Source organism: Scophthalmus maximus, chromosome 8 (genome assembly GCF_022379125.1).
Source record: "Scophthalmus maximus strain ysfricsl-2021 chromosome 8, ASM2237912v1, whole genome shotgun sequence".
In the NCBI taxonomy this organism is placed as follows: Eukaryota; Metazoa; Chordata; class Actinopteri; order Pleuronectiformes; family Scophthalmidae; genus Scophthalmus; species Scophthalmus maximus.
Genome location: NC_061522.1, coordinates 9,912,819 through 9,935,030, shown reverse-complemented (window position 1 = coordinate 9,935,030; position 22,212 = coordinate 9,912,819). Strand labels below are relative to the sequence as shown.

Sequence of the window (22,212 nt, the reverse complement as noted above, 5' to 3'; positions counted from 1 at the left end):
TATAAATAATTCATAAAGCATGTGCTTATTCAATTCAATTTCCTGCCCGATGTGCTTCATCTAGGTTTAAAAAGGTTAATAGCTGAATGGATGAGGTCTGAACATCCCTTCTATTCGGAATACTTTCCATTCATAGAAGAAGCTAAATGTGATTGAATGTACTAAGAAGTTAAGAAGCATTACTTTTATAAATCTAAAGATCAAATTTTGAATATTGAATATCAATAGACTGTCAGATTTTCAATACATCTTTGTGCAAAAAATGTATATTGACATTGATAACACACACAGGCTAGTGTGTGACGTGTTGTCATTCATCTCTTGATCTTTTGTTTTATTTTCTCTCTTTCTCAGCGTTTGTCGTGTGCTCGAGCATCAATTAGTCATCTCGCACATTTCCCAGGAGGCCTTCTCTATAAAGACCCTCCAGTAATTAAACCGTGTTGTTCTACCTACAAGAATGAAAAAATAAATAAATAAAACTAAGATTTGACTTATGACACTGCCGCAACAGCTGCCTGCATTTTATTGACATGAACTTACCAGATCTATTCCTGGAAACATTCTTGATTGAAGTGTGATAAGGAAAAATAATGATCTCCAAGATTGTGGTTTGATGATTGTCATCTGTAAACGGAAGAATTTTTTTTTTTTTTAGACCTGAAGACAACAAGTCTCCCGCTAAGCATACAATTGTAAAAGCAGTTGTGCGATTCAGGAAGCTGTGCTATAATTAAAGTGTTTGAGGAAGAAGTGAGATGAAACATTATGTCGAGGCAGAGTGGCTTGTAATTTGAAAGGGGACACAAACAAGACAGCAGCTTGGATTTAGCGTAGTTATCCTCTGAAAAGCAGAAAAAAATGATGTCTCAGTGTTAATCGAGTAACCTCGCTCAGTTAGCAAACAGGTGAAACTTCTACTGCTTACTTTCAATTTACTCTCTTTCATCCTGCATTCAATCTTGTGTGATTATGCAACAAAGAAGTTGTGGCAGTAACAGTATAGTTCATCTTGTAGTACTGCTCTCATAAACTGTGCGCTGGATCAGGACAAGAGAGTCAATTTGTTTGTGTAACTGTAGAACTTCAAATGGTTTCCCTGAAGGGAACCATGCAGCTCCAATGTTCACACTGCCACAGGGAATTTGTAAGATAATAGTTTATTAACCAACTCAACGACACATATTGACACTTTAATAAAGGTCAACTTAAGGTTATAATCCACAACATTTGTTTTGATCTCAATTGTATTGCACAGCATTCCAGCTCGGAAACCAGGATATGGCTGGACTGACTGAAAGTAAAGGGAATATTATTTTTGTGCATGCAGTGCATCAATATCATCATTCATAATGAGATAATAATGTTTAATCAATCATATCAAATATATTATTGGTGTTTTTAATCAAAGAATAATTTTCATTTAATCTTCTGCTGATCAGGTGTGTTTCTTTCAGCAACATTCCCACTGCAGCTTATCTATTCCAATATAAGATTACTGTGTTTTCCCAACCTAATAACGTCCAGAAAATTTCAAACATTTGACAATCTGCTTAGAGGTTCCCAATAAAAATCAATTTAAAAAGGCCAAGACATTATTATGCTTGGTTTCAAAAGAATTGAGATAGTGAAAAGTTGTGGATTATTGCATTAGCTTGCATTGTCTCAGACAATTGTCACAAAACAAAACACTTTTGCTCAGGGTGTTATCGTCAATAGAATTTCACTGCTTTGCAACAACGCACAGCTACATTTAATCATAAGCAGGTCATGTCATTAGTAAACTCATGAAACCATATTGACTGTTGCAAAAAATATACATTAAGCAAATACTTCATTACTGACCAATGCAGAGCAATACAAACCTTCTGGAAATCTTACAAAAAAAGAAATGTGATATACAATTTTAAAGTCACTTATGATAATTTCTCATCTCAAATTACAAAAAATAATTTTCATTTCAGCAATGATAATCTCAATAATCTAGATTTATTTTTTGGTTTGAAGGACAATTCAGGTTATTTTCAACTTGAGTCCTGTTTTGAAATAAGATCAAATGCAACTTAAAAAGGACAACAATATGTAGTGAAGTGATGACAAAGAAATGAGGCTCAGGTTGAAATTAACTAATTATCCTATACAAATAATTTAGTCTGTATACAACAAAGATTATAGTCCACACTTGACAAAGTCTGGCACACATTGTACAGTACATTCATACAAATCAAACACATTTATACAGAGAAGCACGGAAATTAGCTTGATTAACACATCAGACATCACCCTAAAATTACATGGCACTATAATGCACAGCAACGTTTTTGTCTTCACATTCTTTAGTAAATACTTTCATGAAGTCTTCTAACAAATGTTGGAAAGAATAACGAACAATATTGACATTGAGTTTCTGTCGTTCCAATATCTGGTCGATTCCTAAGATTTAAACTTTAGTTTCCTTTATAACATGACAAAATAAATCAATCAATATCTACTATAACATCCTATCACAAACCGTTGAAACTATTTAGCTTTTACTGCTACTAGAAATGGTGCTCGAATCAATACTATGCTTCATTTGCAGCACTGAAAAAAGCCTCCCTCACAAACACAAAATAAATGTTATTCACTTTCTTTGGTGGTCATTTCTGTGTTGCTGTGTCAGAAGGATACATTTTCTCTACGGTTTATATGATCCTACCTGTCACAGTGTGAGCCCACTGTTGTAATGTAAACCCAACATAGCACAGGCTGTAGTGTTGCTTGGTCTTGTTTCAACACCTCGGGCTCTATTTCAACAATCCAAGCACATGAACTAAAGCGCACTGTGCAAGGGCATTTTGTGTGGGTCGAGATCCACTTTTTGTTAGTTTCGCTAGAGGGAATAACTCGCTGTGCCGGGTTTGACTAATGGTGCTTTCAGACATTCACTGAAGTCTGGATATTTTCTCTAACTAGGGGCTGTAAGTGAGAACACAAATGTCTGCAAATGTTGCTCCAGACATTTGCCAGAACTTTTCTGGCCAGGCACCTATGTTCGCATTTCGGGGAAATGTCAGAGTAAGCCCATGTGAGAGTGCAGAAGGAAAATCTCTGGAAGTGAGTAGGCGCCACTCCTTGCATGAATGCAAAATGTTGTGAATGCATCCATGTGACTTGAATCCAGGTTTTGGTTTGTCAATGCAATGGCTTATTTATTTTTATTTTTTAACTGAGGATGCTGGATCGGTGTTTGGCGCTGCTTTGTGCCGGGTGTGAGATAATGACCATGATGTGCAGTCAAGCAAGGAGTTGAAATAAGATACAACAAAGCACTGTAAAGGTATTTAAAAGAACATTACAGAACAATAAAACCACGGTTTACTGCATTTCACTCCACAAGTTGCTTTTTTTAATCTTTCACTATGATGAAATTGAAAGAGAGACACTGACCCTCTAGTCTCTAGTTGTTTAGTTTGCTCAGCTAATTCTCCAGCAACCTCTTCCTTCATGTGCTACAAATGCTCATTGGATTTGGCCTCTGGCTCATTGCAGGAAACACGCTCATTTCTACAGTTACATAACCAAAAGCCAAACTCCATTTCAATACATTCAGAGCCAAACTCAGAGACACATGGTGTGTAGAGCCAAACAGAGTTCAGCTCTTCCATTGACAACTCTCACTCATGTGTGGCCTCGGGGAGAAATAGACTGATACAGAGTGCATCCTCTGAACGGGATGAAAAAAAGTCCATAGTTTATACTTGCTGATGGAAATGAAATCAATAATATACTTACATAATTACAATCACCATGATGTATTTTCAGATTATCTCCATACCAGCATGTAGGTATCTCCAAGCAGAACTAACTCATTTCATTGTGTTTTGACGAATCACGGGACCAAGACAGAGCGGCAGTGCAATGATTGCTAATTACAATCAAAGCTGAATTTTTAGCTGAAGAAGAATTTAGTAAAACAGAGAAACCCTGATTGTATAAGAGGAAAACTTGAATGTGTAACTTCAAGGGGAAAGCACACAGAAATGTACCATTCAGCGTGAGTGTCGTGCATCTTTGTATGTGGCTAAGGCTACTCCTGAGTGTGGACAGATAATGAGACAACATATCACTGGGCACAGACATGAAAAGGACCCTTATCCTACCAATCACTGTGGAACAATTCTGATGTCAGACATAAATTGCTTTACTTATTTCAAGTTAGCTTTACTATATTCTAAGTACTGTACAGCTGTACAATGGATACAAAGATGAATAATAATAAAATATATAATTGATCATTGTCATATCAGCAGATTTCCAACATTTATATCCTATTAAAGGATGATGATCAAAAAATTAATATGTGATAGGGATATTCCATCATAGGCTCTGTGCCTAGAGGGCCCATTCTGTAATCCATGCTCCAAAGTATTAAAAAAAAACCAAAAAACTATATTAACCAAGAATCAATAATTTCTATATCCAGCTGCTCATTTGCTGCACGTTAAAGTAATCTCTTCAACCTTGGTACAATGCTTCTATGTCTACATTGATCAAACACAATGTGCAATGTTTGTATTTACAGCGTGTAATGAGTGAGTATATCTTTTTCTTACATGCACATGTCTGTGTGTGTGTGTATTATGTCACATGCACTTCTGTGGAAATGCTCCTTAAGAGAACTCCACAGGTTGAGCGCCTGGGGGACCTCCGTTTTGTGTCTTCGCAACGCCACCGTTGCAGCCGGTGATCTCGGAGTGGCGAGACGTGATGTAGCTCCTCTTCCTCGAGGACAGGGAGTGCTTCCTCCCAGAGCTGCCACCGGGACCGCCGTCGCCCTCGGCGGGGTCGTAAACAACCACCATGGTGGTATCCATTCGTGACAGCGTGTACATGCTGCTTTGGCGCGTCGGGTGCAGCCGCGTGGAGCGTAGTTCCAACTCATCGTAGCTGGACACCTTGATGAATGGGCACCAACGGAATGCTCGCTTGAAGCCCGCTCGAAACCTGGTGCCATATAAAGAGAGAGAGAGGCAAACCAAAGACGGGTAGAGGAGTGAAGAGAAAATGAAGTCAATCTGGCTGATGGGTGTGTTGTGATTAGCCAAACTTGAATAATATATTTTCTAATACATGCTGTATGGTTTCTTTTCTTAGAAGCGGCATTTGCTGAATACCGTACAGTACCCAAGGTAGACTCTTTGGCTGAGAAGAAATTCCATTCGTTTGTAGCTAAAGCTTTTTAAAAAGGCAGTCAGTGACGTCTAAATGTTTGTGCAGTGATGAAAAGAGGTCAATTGGTGTGGAAGTGCAGTATTTACTGTGAGAGCAATCAACAGTAAACCCACAGTACTTGAGACCTTTGAATCATCTTCTGAATGCGTTGATGTTATGTTCAATGATACATCGCACGTATCGTGAGAAGTAATGCCTTTTTTCCACAGAGTCACTATTCACAATTTTTCTCACCACATTTTTATCAGTAACACTGTGAGCAAGGACTTATTTTTACAGTCATATGTGCATATTCTTTTTTTTTAAAAGCATCTCACCATTCGAAAGACTACAGTTTTGGTCTAATAAAGCAAAAGACAATGTCATTGACCATGACAAACTATCAGTTTTACTTTGCCATGTCATAAAATTGGATTAGGTTTTTTTTTTCTATACCAGGCTTAAATGCACCCCGTACAAGTTGACAAATCAATTTTCTTACTATAAGGAGAAACTGATGAGCTCCGAAAGCTCAGAAGCTTGAAATTAATCACTGTTGAACTGCATAAAAAAATGGAAGAAGAAGAAGCAATGCAGTTAAAACAGGGTCAGAGTTTGGATTTCCACCCACTCATCACCAGGTATACTTGTGCATGTGTACTGCTACACAACTCTGTCACAAAGTCCAGAGCAGTGTCAATACTGGCCTGTGGAATGTTATACGACTCCTTCGCCAGGGCTTGGTGGCGTTATGCTCATTGCGCAACATGTCTGGCTGTTATATGCAGGCTAAGACAGGACAGGGACATCTTCGGCGTCTTGACAGGACAGTACAAATATGTGCCACATGAGGATGTGCACATGCCGAGATGTCTGGCAACAGCTCTTTTTGACATAATGGCCTGCGGCGTAGCGATTGCTCTCTCGCCTCTCGCATCATCTGTGGCATCTTGGCGTTTGGTCAAACCTTATTATTTTCGGGGTGGCTTTTTCTTGTCCCCAGTCTAAGGATTGTCACGATACTGTTTGCTTATTGTAGAAGCAACAAATGCTGCATTTATAATTTGGTTCTGTGTTATAGTATAATTGATTCCACTTTTGTTCTTTCAGTCTGTAACAGTGTTGAAGTAAGGATGTTCCACGGTTCCACTGTGTTTTAAGCTATGGTGCGTTCATACCAAATGAGATGCGAAGTTTTTGCGCGATGAGATTGCATACAAAGGTCACTGCAAAGACGCGAGTACTTCGCATCACTTGTACCGTGCGACGCAATGGCGCTAAAGCCAACTAGCATTAAGATTGTCCTGAAGTCACTGATGTCCATGTCTGAAAGAGAAGAAATGATCTCACGGCCAACCTTGCACGACAAACGAGACGCAACAATTTGGTTGGTGTGAACGCACCATTAGTCAACCTTACCCTGTTTTTACTCACCTACTGTTGAGGCAGCAGTAGATGATGGGGTTGTACATGGTGGAGCTCATTGCCAGCCACAGCACTGACAGGTAAACCTGCTGGATGTACTTCTTCTTGTTCAGGCGCTTGTTGAGACCCATCACAATGAAGTAGACATGGTAGGGCAACCAGCAAAGGGCAAAGGTCACCACCACAATGATCATCATCTTCACCACCTGCAAGAAAGATATTTGAACGGCTGTGACTTTTTATGACACACATTGTCCAGGTCACAATGTAAGAAGGGAAACATATATTAGATTATTAGATTGAGTATGTAGCACCATAATCTAGTAAAAATATCTTCTCAAATAGTAATTTCTGATACCTCATACAAGATCAGGATCCCGTGATTAGGAGAAAAGGTGATTAAAGCTTCATTACGTGTTCGATAGAATTAGAATTTAGATTAGATTGCAGATCGTATTAAACCATAACTTTAGCCAGACTTTGAAAAGCATATGTTTTTCAAAAACCTTGGTAAAATTAAAGTGGTACTTTTACCATTTTATCATCCTATTGGCAGACAATGATTAGCATTTCAATCCTCACATTCTGTCATTTCTATGTCATTTTCAAGGTATAGAAAGATTATGGTTACCATTTAATAAAAATGCAAATATGAATTGCAGGAGGGACCGAGCTGGCCTGCCGCTCCATGCCCATTGTTCACCCAACCTTACCTTTTATCTTGCAAACTACTTCCTGTGTAAATAAACAAGTGCAGATTCATCTGGAATGAATGTAACTTCTGCAGTAGTGGGTTTGCATTTGGCTTAAAAGTTGAAAGAGAAAGACAAACCGTCTAAATGGCCATTTACATTGTTTCCAGTCTTGTCAATTAACCCTCCTGTTGTCTTTGTATCATGTAAATTAATTTTGTGTTCCCATTAAAAAAGCCCCCCCCCCCCCCCCCCCCCCCTATTTTAGCTGATTATAAATCCATAATAACACATAAGTTATCACAATGTTGTGTTAGATCTTTTTACCAACTTAGTTCCTTGTGAACATCTGAGGTGCTCCATGTCAGAACTGACTGGTAGGATGCTATTTTATAGAAAGGGCAAACTTTACTATATCACAACATTTGTGTCTGCACACATTCAAGAACAACAGTAACAAAGACCGCATAACTAAAATCAAGCGATTAACTCTGTACTAAAATAATGTGAATTTCTTCTTTTTATGTGCACTTTTTTTGCAATTGTTGTTTATTTTATTTAAGTACAGCATATACCTATAAACTACTCTTTATATTTTCTGAAAAGTCCATTCATCTATTTCTCTGTGGATTTTCTAATCTGCTTCTTGTTGGACTTGTGAACTGAATGAACTGCCCTGGCTTCTCTTTGGGTGGTAACTGGCAACACAATCCATAATACTGTGTTTCTCCAAAGAGGCAGACTTTGAGAGTTATGCTACCGGAGACAAAACAGACATCACTGCGTCCCTGCTGAAATATAAACAGAGGTCCTGACATCCCCTTTTTCTTGAGTGCATGTTTCAAAAGAGTTTATGGCACTGCCCATGCCATGCTGTAAACTCTGCTAGGTGGCTGCTAAACAGTGGTGAACCTGCTCAGTCACTATTTTTGTTTGGTAACAGCACGCACATTAAATGAAGGCTCCGTTTCTCTCAAGAAAGGGACTTGAGAAGAATAACTGAACAATGTCGAGAGCAAAGTAGTTGGTGACTACCCTTGGCCATGAATATATTATTCTAAAAAATCAATAAAACTGTCGATCATTGCAGTTCTGTAAAAATGATCCTTGAACAGGATCAAACTGTGTTGTGTAGCAGATTGTCAATACACACCTAATGTTGCAGCAGGTTTTTTCCAGCAGCAGGGCGGCGTTGTTTGTTTTGCCATTGCAAAGGTGGCCATGTAAATGATTTAAAACATTTTTGGTAGCAGGATAATTCATGTGACAAACTGATCTCTAGTGTTGGAGTCTTTTCAAACTCTTTGGTTTCTTGTTAATTCACCTTTTTTTTTTTAATTGGACGTCCCATCATTATGAAAGACGTCAAGTTTCTCAGTAGGCTAAGTAACCTCAAGGAGGAGACACACATCTGCTGAGAGCTCTTGGGTCTTGTTTGACGTTATTTGGACTGCAAGATAGCTCAATTTATGATATTTATACACAGGATATTTTATATGAGGCTGGATTCTCAAACATTCAATGTATGTGTCTGCTTTACTACAGTCCCCACTGGAGACTTATTGTTTTGACGTATATGTATATATGTATGTATATTTATGTATTTTAGCAACTTTACATCCCGTAATAGAACAAGTGAAATTATTCTGCGTTATGAGCCACACCGCTAATGTAAACAATCTGGAAGATTAAAAGTAAATAGTAAGTAAATAACACTAAATATTATGCATTATACCTATCCAGCTTAATAATGGTTTAAAATAAATATATCCTGGCTAAGAAATCCACGTGTCGTTCAACAAATGCTTCACTGCAAAGTCCAGTCCATGGGCGATGAGATTTCTGGCTAATGAAAGAATACAGAATCCATAATGTCTACCTCACAATAATAAAGTATATTCTGTGAATACATGAGCTCATGCTGTTGTTGTGCATGATCTATACAGTAAACATGTTATTAGACCCTCTTCATGGTTATGAGTGCGGAATTGTTCTTCACCCCTTCTGACATGTTTTCATTACGGGGGATATGGAGAATGTCAAAACACACAATTTCAAAGAATTAAGAAAATGTCATGTGTTAATTCTGTATTTTATTATTGCCTGGGAATAGCATGGATAATTTTTAGCATGATTATGTTGGCTGGAAAAATATAGAGTATTCATACAATATGATATAGAGTGGAGTGTTTGAAAAAATTCAGTTCTCTTACAGCAGAGGTTGCTCAACACTGAAAGACAATATGTGAGTAAAAAGTTATTAAATTAAGTTTCATAATGTGCAAAAACTATTTTCAAATGTTCATGTGGTGTTGTCTAATGTACAGGGTGTTGAGGCTGTGTGGGTGGATGAGCATAGATACTTTTCGAAATGGTGGCGAGATCTGAAGCCTAATCCCCTTAGTCTTTTTTTTAATAACAGATTAAGAAACTCATCACATTTTGAGTTGTTGGCTTTAAGAAACTGTGTACAAGATGCACTGATCACTGAACTGATGGTCTGACCTAAAAGCTTGGGAATGTTGTCACATGAGTCAACTGGTAAAACTGAGAGATAGTTACACGTAGGCTAGAGAGAAGTGATCACCTAATACTGGTCTTAGCCTCCTTACATGTTTTATAATTGATTTAAAAATTGTATTATTGCACTTCATGTATTGTACTCTATGAATTTCCTCCCCTTGCAGCACAGTTAATCTGCATTCAAACTGATACTCGGCAAAATTCCGTGGTTAGAGTAAGGATTTTGCATCCTCGAACGCAAAAATGATGAGGCTCTAACAGCTAACAGCTGCTCCGTGTTGTGAATCTGCCGCATGCTAAATATGAATGAGTATAAACTTGTGAGCGAGTGACTGAATTCCATCAATTTTATCAAGGTGATTTTCTCAAAACATAACAGAAGGCCAGCAGGTAAGTGGATGAGCGATGCCTTGGAAAAATGACAAGAATGACTTATGAGAAGCTGCAGTTAACACTTTGAACTAACTCACTGTACCGCGCATGGAAGACTCAATCAACACAGTATTTCACATAAAAGTCAAAATGAGCGTTCGGAAACAAATGGAAGTTGATGAGGAAAACATATTAGCTGATTTGCTTTTGAAAGAACGGTAATGAAACTCGCATGCTAATGAGCTTTTGATCGTATAAAATGGATATCGAGTTAGATCTTAAGACCAAAACAGTCTTGGGGGTGCCCCGGCAGTAGATTTATGTTCCTTCATTAATCCCGTAAATGACTTTTCGTTCGTTAGCTTGAAGCCAGAATGAGTTCCACAAACAATTTGTAATATGACACGAAAAAAGGCAAACCCCAGCAACCTGAGCCAAGTGCTGTTAGTACATAAAAATGTTGTGAGAAAACATATATGTAAGTATTTTTGTCCAAATATGTAGATTAACAACACATTTTTTTGTATTTTTACAAAACTACTTTAATTGCTGTCGCAGTTAAGTTGTATTGAAAAGTTTTTTTTTATGGAAATGCTTTTATCCCACAACCCTGATCCCAACACAAGGAGCGGGACATGAATCCTGTGTGTACGTCCACCATCCACTTTGGCCACCGCCAGCAGTGGGTTAGGGTAGTAGTACTTGGAAAGTGACAGTAGTAAATGTATCAATATAACAATGTAAAAATACATACAAATGAAAGTCCAAAGAGAATTTATTTTAAATTTTTAAGAAAAATATACCCAAAGTATCAGATACAGATAATCAGAAAATGTAAAACCTCTTTGAAGATTGCTGGTGAACAAAACTGAGGCAGCAATTTGTTCCCTCAAAAACTTCACTTCAGGAAGCATCTGCTCAGTACATGAAGGCACTCTTTTGGCTCTTTTGAATCAGTGATTATGAGCCGTCGCGTGAAGGGAAGGGAGATCCAAGGAACCAGGGAGTTTCAACAGAAGCCTTTGTCAGGGTGTGAAAAAATTTTTTTGGCCTCAAACAATCAATGGTAAGAAGAGCAAAGGAGGTTATGTGACTGTGCTCACGCCTCTTAAGGCAGGCACTTACTCTCAAAGGAAAGCAGCAATCCTATCGTATTATAGTGTGTCTTGGTGAATGAACCTTAAAACTGCTTCGACTGTGACTTCCATTATGGAACAAGGCTGGGCTCTTTGCCCGTGAACACTGACGCTCATCTCTCAAACAGCTCTATTGACACCTGTCCAGTTGGGATTAGAGTAGAACCATTACTGCTGGAGATTACTTGACATTCACATACACTTCGACCCGACCCTGTTGTACTTCATTTCTGGAAAAATCTCATTTTGTGGAGATAATCCCAATCCTTCCACCCACCCACCCACACACACACACACACACACACACACACACACACACACGTTACTTTGTCTTTCATTAGAAAGGAAACGGCATGCTGGATGGTGCTTACAACACAAGTCGAACAAAGGTTAAAAAGATTTTAAAGATCCATACGCAAGTCCTATGCCAGGTCATTCAGACTAACATTGTGAATGTTGAAGGTGCAGTAAGCGATTTTAAACCAATACACGTTTTGTAAAAAAATCTGCAAATATTTCATCATGGTCCACTAGCTGTCGGTTCTGTGTGTGCACCGGAAAGAAATCTGTGTTTTTTCAGCGCAGCCCTGGCTCTGTAAATTGACAACCTAAAAAACTGGTGCGGGCTGCACCAACAACACTGCGTGTACAGTTGGTAAAAATCACTGCCAAACACATTAAGAGACGTGCTAGCGGCAGATGCTACGAATGACAGGTTTTGGCCTAGTGGTTATCGCGTCGTTCTCACATACCCGAGGCTGCAGGTTCGCAATCCGGTCAGTGCAGAAAAAAATCATCTACAACAACAAAGAGAGCGGCTAGCTGTCTCCAAAATTGCTTACCGGCCCGTCGGGAGCTTTAAGTCGGGCACATGTGGTGAGGTGATAAACTCAACATGAAGGACCTTTTTTCTTTTTCAAACCCTTTTTTTCAAAAGAGATGATGAAAAATAATTGGGGGAAAAAAAAGATTGAAAAATGTTGCATTCCTTCCTATCACGTCACAGAGGAAATTTGCCATTAAAGGTGAAACACAAGAAAATCCTTGAGGAAGATCTTTAGAATTAACAAAACACTTTGGGGCTCACTTTCATAATACATTTAAACTTCCTGCATCATTCAATCATTTCCTTTTGGTGACCTTAAATAAATTACCGCATCAATCTCCTGAGTAAGTTGAAGATGCAATTGTCACTGTTCAACACATACCATAGAAGATTTTGGCCATGGATCATATCACTGATCATCTTATTAATAGGTTATTTATGGGCAATGCTTCGCCAAACAAGGATGAGCAAGTGGCAACTACCTCAGCTGATTATTAGAGAATCGAAGCCAGTGTTTCCCCTAGGTTTACTGGTTTGGGGGGGGGGGGGGGGGGTTAGGGTTTCAGAAATCACGTTAAGGTTCATCCTCAATCTTTCATACAGGAATGGGGAATAAGCTGTATAAGGAAAGTGACCTGAAAGGACTTCTGCTTGACATCATATGTAAAATAAAAAAGAAATAAAAAAAGATAAATTTCACATTTCAGGGGGGCGGGGGCTCCCGTTGTTTTTTCAATGGTAGGGCAAACACTGGAAGGAGAGGGTCTGGAACCTTCAAAGGTATCGAGTGGGTTTTTTACAGAGTCTTTCTTAAATCCCCTGAACTGCTCGCAGAATAATTGGGGCCGCCCTGATAATTATCAAACATGTTTGTTAGTTATAATTTCAAATGGGATGATTTCGTCAGTATTTTCTGAGTGAGACAAGTCGAGCAGCTGACAGTGCTGCCAAGCTCATGTTGCGAGCAACCCTGTCCGCTGCTTAACATTATAGACCTTTTGAAATGGCGACCGCAAAACAAGCTACTGCACAAGTGCAGTGAACAGCCAAGAGAGGCTTGTCGATATATGGCAAGAAAACAAGTGTACTCCAAGACGACTTTGAGTCCCTGAGAAGCGCTATATACAAATACTGTATTATTATTATTATTAAGACCGTCAGAGAGGCGACGTGAGGTGCTGCGTCGCTGCCTCTGGAACAACTACGTTTTCAATCAGTTTCCTTTGCGCAGTGAATTAGCAGAGGAATAAGATATTTATTCCACTGTTGAGGTATTTTGTCTAAACAACAATCACAGTTGTATAAATTCCTTTGCAGGTTATCTAGTTGATTTATTTTAGTTTTCCTACTATTTCAGCTAACTGATCGGAATGTTTTTAATTTATTCACTCTGGGATACGGTTACAACATTAGCTTTCCAACCAGCTACTTCTGTGATGCTTGACAGCGTTGCCCTGGGCTACGCTTCTTCCGGTAACCTATTCTGACCAGAGCCTGCAAGCACTACACTCTCAACCAGCATGACATTCATCCCCAAGACAGAAATGCTTTGCAATGCATCCAGCGGGAACACGACGGAGGTTGAAATCTAAACATGTTCAAAAACACGCATAAACACACCCTAACCCTAAACACACAAACAAAATGTTAAGTGCTTTTGAAATAGGCCCTAAAATATGAAATATATACTGAAAAGAGATGCTTAAAACCCGGATCCTCCAGTGCACAAATAACAGCACATAAACACTCAGACACAGAAATATCCCTTTTCACTTACTGATCCGTGCAGTTACTCTGAAATGACTCGCCACAGACTCCTTTTCTGGCTGGAAGACTCAGAAGTAATGACCACCGTGTGAGGCCAATACTGATTCTTAGAAAAGGTGAGAGCATGGAGAGGCAGAGATGGTAATGTGCACCATGCTTTCAGGGCAATGATTCCGTGGCTGCTCAGGAATAATTTGGCAATTGTGAGCACACACAAGAAATAATGCTGCGGGATTGTGAAATTGGAAGCAATAATGTTTTCCATAGAAGATATGTAGAGGACTGGACATGAAGTCAAGGCAGGGTTTTGTAGTAGTAGAGGACAAACTACTTTCTGAAAGAGACAAGCCTGAATATTCAAGATAATTCATATATAATTAACATCCAGTAAATTATCACTTTGAATTAACTAATTTCGACCAGCGTCAGTGACGGAGTACAATCGATAAGTCTGATATAGGAAAGTAAAGAATATTTCCATGCTTGTCTGTAATTGTGTTTGCCACTGATGCAGCAGTAGGTGCCATGATTTGTTTGCCTTTATCCCCCTTTTTGTGAGTCACAATTTTCTGCAAAAGGTGTTTCTCATATTTGGCCATTCATCACGGTGGCAGGAAACATCGAGAAAAAAAACCCCCGTCTTGAATAAGCTCCACACTCCTGAGACATAAAGGCTGTGGGTTCAGTTTCCACCAAAGCCTCGGGACACTGTTGGTTTTTCAGAGCTGGAGCCCGTCTGGATGCATGGACAAGCAGTTGACTGAAGACAAGTGACAACCTCAAAGGTTGTGTTGTGTGGAATCAAGGTTTTCTTGGCTGAAGTGTTCACAGCTACCAGCTGCACACTCTCGTACCGAAGACAAACAAAATTAACATTGACAGAGACAAAGGCTTGACTCCAAATCCTCAAGGTAAACTGGCGACCTGTTGACAGACGCTGTTTGAAAACCTTGTAGTTGTAACAGAAGAGATCTGGGAACCACCCGAATATCTATTTATCTTTGAGAAACAGAAGTGAGATTATAATCACCCGGAGTTGCTCACTGGCATGAAAAATTACAGATTATTCTTTGTTCTCTGACCTCTAGCGTTCAAAGACCCTCATGTTCACAATTACTAATTGGATTGCCCCGAGTTACATCTGCATTCTTGAGCTTACAGTATGGATCTCGGTTTGCCTGCTTACCTTCCTTTTAGCCCGGAGCTGCCCATGATAGTTATCACATGAGTCTCCTGGGATCTCCCCTCCCCACAGCGTCACCCCCACGATAGTGTAAGTGATGGCCATCACCACCAAAGGCAGCATGTAGACCAGAACCATCACTATGATATGATACCTGTGAAGAAAAAGAAGAAGTGGCAAAAAGGAGTGTTTATGTTTATATAATACTGGTAATAGTTCAATTCACAGTAGATTTAATGTTCAACTGTAACACAGGTTGACCTCTGTGCACTCCTGATACCTCTGGCACCAGATGAATGTGAGTTTGATCTCAATTTATATGTATAATATTAATTTTTTGGTGTACATTTCTCTTGTTCTGTGACATCTTTACCAAGGATGAGGAGGCTGCCTCACACATAGAACTGTATTGTCGTAAATTAGCAAAAAAAAAATCCTTTACAAGCACCCCATATCCTAATTTATTACAAATATCCAAGTGTAGATATATGAAAAATTAATTCCTTTGGCTCTTCCATTTTTCTGACTGACAACATTTACAGTAACAGGGAATGATGATGATTGTTTACGCAGATAGGTAAAATTGACGATTTTATCTTTAAAACATTAATCTAATCCTAATCAATTTATAAGCAACCAGATAAAACAAAGGTACGCTCAACTCTGATCAAATCTAAAGCAAACTGTTAAAGGCAGTTCACCGAATATTTCTCACATGAAGGGGTCGTCGGCCATGTGCGGCCAGGCCACGTAGCAGAGCGTCCTGGGGGGCAGAGCTCGGATTCTGGAGAAGTAGCAGAGAGGGAAGGCCAGAACCACGGCCAGACTCCAGATACAGACGATGACTCCTGTGGTGGCTTTGGCCGAGAGACGAGGCTTCAGAGGGTGGATGATGGCCATGTACCTACGGGGAAGAGGTAAGGATGTTACAAAGACATACTTGTTTCAAGCCTTTATTAGACTAATCATAGCTGTAATCAAAGCGGAACTAGACCACGTTTTGGCTGAAAACTTGTCCCCAAGACGTTAAAACAGTGTAATGGCAACAGAAAAACTACTTATATTGGTCCCCTATGAGCCTCGCTTTTACCATGTTATTCTCTTGGCCACCAAGACACGTTTTTTTTGCGCTTTTTCTGAGGAGAAGTACGTGCATCCTCACCGGCGTTTTGCTACTTCAGCGTCTTTACATCAGTGACCAAACAATAATACCACCTGAAACCACTAGGGGCAGCTTTTCTTCTACGTTTATTTCATATACACTTTAGGGCAGTGAGTGACACTATGGTGCTTAAAACCTTTTTGGCTCGTGAATTCTTAAAATGAAGTACACGTATTGGTTTCAACATCACAGTGTACCGCATATGGCTTGTGAGCTGCAAATAGTCGTTTCACCACCTTGAATTGTTTCAAGGTGGTGAATTGTGAGGATGTCAGAGACCTGAGGAGGTGACAGTGGACATTATTTCACAAGAACAAGGCAGAGTTTTAAAAGTAAGCAGTGTTGTTCAACACATTTATATTCATCTACGGAACCAATGCTGTTATGTGATTAAGTTAAATAGAAATTATCTCATCTCAAATGATCTCAGAGATGCAGCTTCAGAAAAATACACTGGTGGTGTTTGATTTTCCAGAGAAACTACTGGATAATTCATTTAAAAAAAAAACTGTGATTAGATTTTGCGTTAACAGACAGGAGATTACCAGCTCTGAACTTGAACCCAAGTAAGAACGGTACATGGTTTTAAAAAGCTGACAACAAAGGCTTAGAGCCACTAATTACATTTTTTTTATAAGATGTTAAAGGGTGGACGTTGTCCTGTCACCTCAGTGGCTGGAACTCTCCGAGGGACGACAACAAAGATACCCCGGCCATTCGCTAATTGCCAGGCATTTATCCGAGTGTCCCGCTGGCCCTTATGGATGGCAGCGTACGAATAGCTGGCCAATCAAGTAGAAGCCAGAGAGGTCTGAGTTAGTTGGGCTCCAACAAGCTTCCACAACAGTGCAGCTGATCTAACAATCTTTCTAACCAATTAACAATAAGCACAGTGCAACACCAGTACACACACACACACACACACACACACACACACACCAAAGCACATTCACAGAGGCCTCAGCATCAACTGGGCATCATCACAGAGACACAGAATAATAAATCATTTCATGTTTTTCTTTTTCCACCTGGGACTCTCAAGCTGCACAGGGGAGCTTTCTTTCGTACGTGGTATTGTTTAGCAGCCACGTCACCGCGGTGTGACATTACCGCGTAAACACTCGCTTAATCACCACCCGGTGTTTAACCAGCAAAGATTACTTTTGAAGAGACTCCCAGTGCAAGGAGCCGAACAGCGTGCGCACAGCTAAATGTCATGTGTCTTCAGACGAGAGGAATATGTTAAATGTTCAGCCACCGTTATATATATATATATAAATATCATAACAATCGTGGCATCTCGTACCAACTGTGAGGTTTTTGTTTATTCAGGTTCGGGGAATCTAAACCTTTGAGGATTCTCCTGCCACCACAATACTGATAAAGATGAATGCACTTTAGTTTGTTATGCTGATGGGGTTGGCACATTATTCATTAATAATTGAGCTGCAGCAGCACCAAGAACAACAACAACAACAACAACAACAACAACAACAACAACCTATCATGTCACTATCAAACATTCACAGATTAATACTGTTAAAAAAAAAGATGCAGATTGCAAAACTATAATGATGTGCATGTTTTAACTGGTTGCGGTCCAAATGGACGATCTCTGCAGTACAAACTTGTACATGCAGGAAAACTGTAACACGATGCTGTTGCAAGTACAGATTCTGAAACACAAACAAACACACACACACAGAGAGAGAGACATATATTCTCCACGTTCAGCTTAAAAGCAAGAAAGAAAGGTGTGAGAAAAGTCACCTGCTGCGTTACCATACAAAATGCTTTAAGGCTTCGCTAGTTACGGTTCACACAGCAACATGAGTTTATTTTTGCTGCAGTGCCCATAGAAGCACACCTGGCAGCGCAGAGAGTCAGCAGGAAGGACAAATTCCACATATGATCACGACCTGTGGCCTCGCGCCATTTCAAGACATCAGAGCGGAGACAGCACCACGCTGGGGTTTACGAAAAAGCATGACCGGAGGTCGCATCTACATCATGTAGGTCATGGTGATGTTCTGTTCCTCAGAACGCAGTTGACAGAATCAAACGGACACTGCTGACCAAAAATACGGATGCATGGAAGTTGCTGCGGAAGAGCCAAAATGAGCACGGCCAGAGGAAATGCGTTGATCCCTTTGTGTGTCAAGGAGAAGTACCGGAGGAGGAAAACACCTCTCGCAATACTACAACACACCGTGACACATGCACACAAGCTGGAGACACACACACACACAAACACACATGTGATCTACGTGATCTTTGTTTCCATTTCACCGGGCCTGTGGCCGCTTCCTGCATCAGTTCTAATCCCTTTATTCAAACATTATGACGTGTGATGGTCCACTGATTGGTATCAAAGCCCGGCTGATAGTGACGACTGCATCGCCACATTACTGGAAACTACAGGGGAAAGAAATGAAAAAGGGACGGAGGCAGAGTGGGAAAGCAAAGAGAAGATAAATAATGAGTGCATGTGACAGAAAGGAAGAGAGTCAGGGAGCATGAGAGCATGGAAGGGCGATCTTCTCCGGGGTGTTGGCACACAGAGTCACAGCACGCAGCAGTGCAGGCTCTTTGAAAGGCAACAGCTTCCGTCTATGATTCAATGCCTGTGAAACATAGAAAATGAATCTTTGGAATCGGCCCCTGGTGCGAGAGACGGCTGTCGCCCCGCTGGGCTGCTGCCTTTGCAGTGTAATAATTCAAATCACAAACAAGTAATCACCCACTTGACCAATGGGGATTGAAATAAATGCTAAAGTCAGCGGGGAGCACAAACTCTGATTAAATAATGTGGGGTCACGACGACATCAGTGGAATTTGAATTTAACCAGTGGAGACTCCAAATCAGCTCTTATGTGCATGAGGGAACAAATTAGAGTATCAACTTAATTTAATTGCACAGCTCCCTCGACACATGGGGTGTAGTTTGTCTCCAAACAAAACACAACATGGATCTGAGCTTTTTTTCTTCTTCTTCTAAACACATCGAGCACGGCGGGCAGCATAGCCAAGTGGAATAATGGAAAACGAGATGTCAAAAAATCATGCGTGAAACACTCGGACAGTGTTTGGCTGGCAAGGATTCTCTGTTTGTTTGTTTTTTTGTTTTTTTTGGGGGGGGGGGGTTTACATCCTGAGCATCTTTAAATATGTTCTGTAAATGTGCTCGTTATATTTCCAGCTCATTGGAAGTTGGGATGTGGTGTGTTGGACGTAGTAAAATGGTGTAGATGGAGATATAGTTGGAGATACTGCAAATAAGTTGAATGTTGTTTTTTTTTATATGCTGATATTTAAAGTAAGTTTATTTCCACACGGGTAGGATTCAAACAGAGACGCTGGTACATAATTGAAATGTTAATTATTGAATTATCTCTTTAATAATAATAATAATAATACTAATAAACGGTCATTTGGATCTGTAAATAATAGAGAGGGAGGGGGAGACATTCACTACACGTTGCGCGCGCTGCATCCTCAGCTCACCTGTCCACAGCGATCGCGGTCATGGAGTAGATGCTCGCAAACACGGACGTGACCGGGAAGAAGTTGTGGAATTTGCAGTAGGCCTCGCCGAAGTACCACTCCCCGTGGGCGGCGTAGATGAAGTTGATCAGGGTGTTGAACGCGGCCATGGACGCGTCCGAGAAGGCCAAGTTCAGCAGAAAGTAGTTCGTCACGGTCCGCATGCGCTTGTGCGCCAGGATGATCCAGATCACGATGAGGTTGCCGAACACCGCCACCGCGAGCACCGAGCTGTAGGCGACGGACCAGAGGGCGACGCGCCACGGCGGCTGCACGAACTGGTTGGTGTAGTTGGAAGTCGCGTTGGATCCGTTCTGTGCAGCTGCCATCCTCTTCCCCCCGCGTCTCCCTCTCCGCGGTCGACTCGCTCTCTACCAAACGAGGTGTGAAGCTGGAACCGCGGGAGAGGATTTGCGTCCAGGCACCATGGCGCGCAAGGCACCGCCACCTCCTAACAAGCGGACGTCTTCCGCCACTGGTTCCTGCAGTTGTTTGGGGGGGGGGGAGGTCTCCGGTATTTCTGTACCCCAATGACAGAGATGCGGTGAAACAGTAGCCTTACATGTGACAAGTGTCCACTCGGTGCCTGTTGAATGAGGAGGGCGTGAGCGCACAGCCTCTCCTCTCCCAGCAGCAACAGGCTGTGCGCCGTGCGTACTCAGTGACGCAGAAGTGGCACAAATGGTGGAAGAGATTGATTGATGCACGTGCAGCTGCTGTTTTAAACTTCATGAATAACAGATTGGCCTCTCTCTCTCTCTCTCCCGCTCCCCCTCTCTCTGCGCCATGTAATCATTCACATGTATCTTCTCTGACCGCCTCAGTTGATCGTGTTGCGTTTCCAAGGGGTCACTGACAGCATATTGAGATGTTGCAGGCAGTGTGTGTGTGTACAATATCTATTTCATTCTCCAGTCCTCAGCTGGTGGTGGGGTCAAAATAGTTGAATCGGTTTAGTGCCACCTCCTGATGTTGAGTTGTCAAATTTGGCCAGACTCCTGATCTTTTAGGTGCACCCAGCCACTGCTTTATTAATGCTTCTCTCATTGAATCATCCTCACGGTGAAAGGAGAGAAAAGAAATGTTCCGTGCTGTATCGTGCTCGAATGGCCGCGACTCTCCTTTTCTGTCACACCAACATTCACAAGTCTCGGGCTGAAGGCCCCTCTAGACATCCAACTGTTCACATCGGATGAACCTCCTTCATCTGCTTATGTAGCCCGTAGTGCTATATGGTAACCTCTACACGGGTTACATCTATATGGATTCCATGGCTGATCAAATCCAATCAATCCAGCAAAGATTTTCTACAAACAACAGACACCCTGAGTAATGTTTAATATTTGAGGCAACAAAATCATATGATATCATATTTCCTCTGAACCTTACATTTTAACGGCAGATAACCTTGTTTTGTATCAGCACTCTAACATAAAAAGGAGCAGGACTGAATAGTAGAACATGCTAGATGCAATAGGCCGACATTTGAATATAAGAGGACAGTCATAAGATGTTCTCACTGTACTGCACCAGCCACTCTGCTGTGTTGCAGTCACATTCAGTGACACAGACCATTTGAGCGAATCTCTCCAATTTTTTTTCATTAATTATCGATTATAGTGATTTAAAACAAAGGCTTTCATGTGTTATAGGCCCAAAGGATGTACTGTAAATCAAATTAGTTTTCTTAGTTCTGCTTTGCAGTCTTGCATGTTGATGTCGATTGAAATTCATATCAGACACTCCATAATTTGGAAGTTTTTTTCCCCCGGGTTATGTAAATGCTGCCAAACGTATCATGATGTAGACGCAATTTATTATTAAGACAGTGTGGGCAGTGTGGAAATAGTGCATAAATATTCTTTGATTTAGTTCATATGAATTTGTGGATATTTATATGAATATGAGGATTGATACTATGTCAATGCGAAGTGTGCTATGGTGTTTTTCTGGTAGGAAAACATGTTTTAAAGACTTCAAAGTAAGGATTTTTAAAAGTAGATTTTCCCCAAAGAGAGTTCCGACATTAACTGAAAATAGGAAAAGGCAACAATTCAAATGGAGGTAACCACTTGCATAGTGCACTGAAATCATCGCTGTGGCTTTCACACAAGTCTTTGATCACTATTAAAAACCCTGAGGGGCTCTCCAGTTGTCCACCGTACGATCTGAGCAACCTTTATTAAAGAGAAGTGGAAGCCAGGCTTTCATGTTGAAATCGGAAGAATGCAGCCAATGACCTGTGATGTATTCAAAGAAGAACTTGTGGGAAATTGCATCCATCGAAATGTACAATTAGGAGGTATATGTTTGCAGCAACGGGGAATACAGTGGGTTGCTTAAAAGACAATCACAAGTTATTTTTGATAACGGATGTGAGGGGGGGGGGG

The 22,212-nt window shown here is 40.6% G+C and overlaps 1 protein-coding gene across 1 annotated transcript; it reads right to left on the bottom strand.

Moving 5' to 3' along the window:
* Positions 1-1,144: 1,144 nt before the first annotated feature.
* tacr3a (tachykinin receptor 3a) lies at positions 1,145-20,499 on the bottom strand. Its single transcript, XM_035638589.2, has 5 exons — positions 19,784-20,499; positions 15,833-16,021; positions 15,121-15,271; positions 6,628-6,824; positions 1,145-4,986 (listed from the first exon to the last, which is right to left on the bottom strand). The coding sequence occupies exons 1-5, from the start codon at positions 20,149-20,151 to the stop codon at positions 4,653-4,655; spliced, it is 1,239 nt and encodes a 412-aa protein (XP_035494482.2). The 5' UTR covers positions 20,152-20,499; the 3' UTR covers positions 1,145-4,652.
* Positions 20,500-22,212: the final 1,713 nt, after the last annotated feature.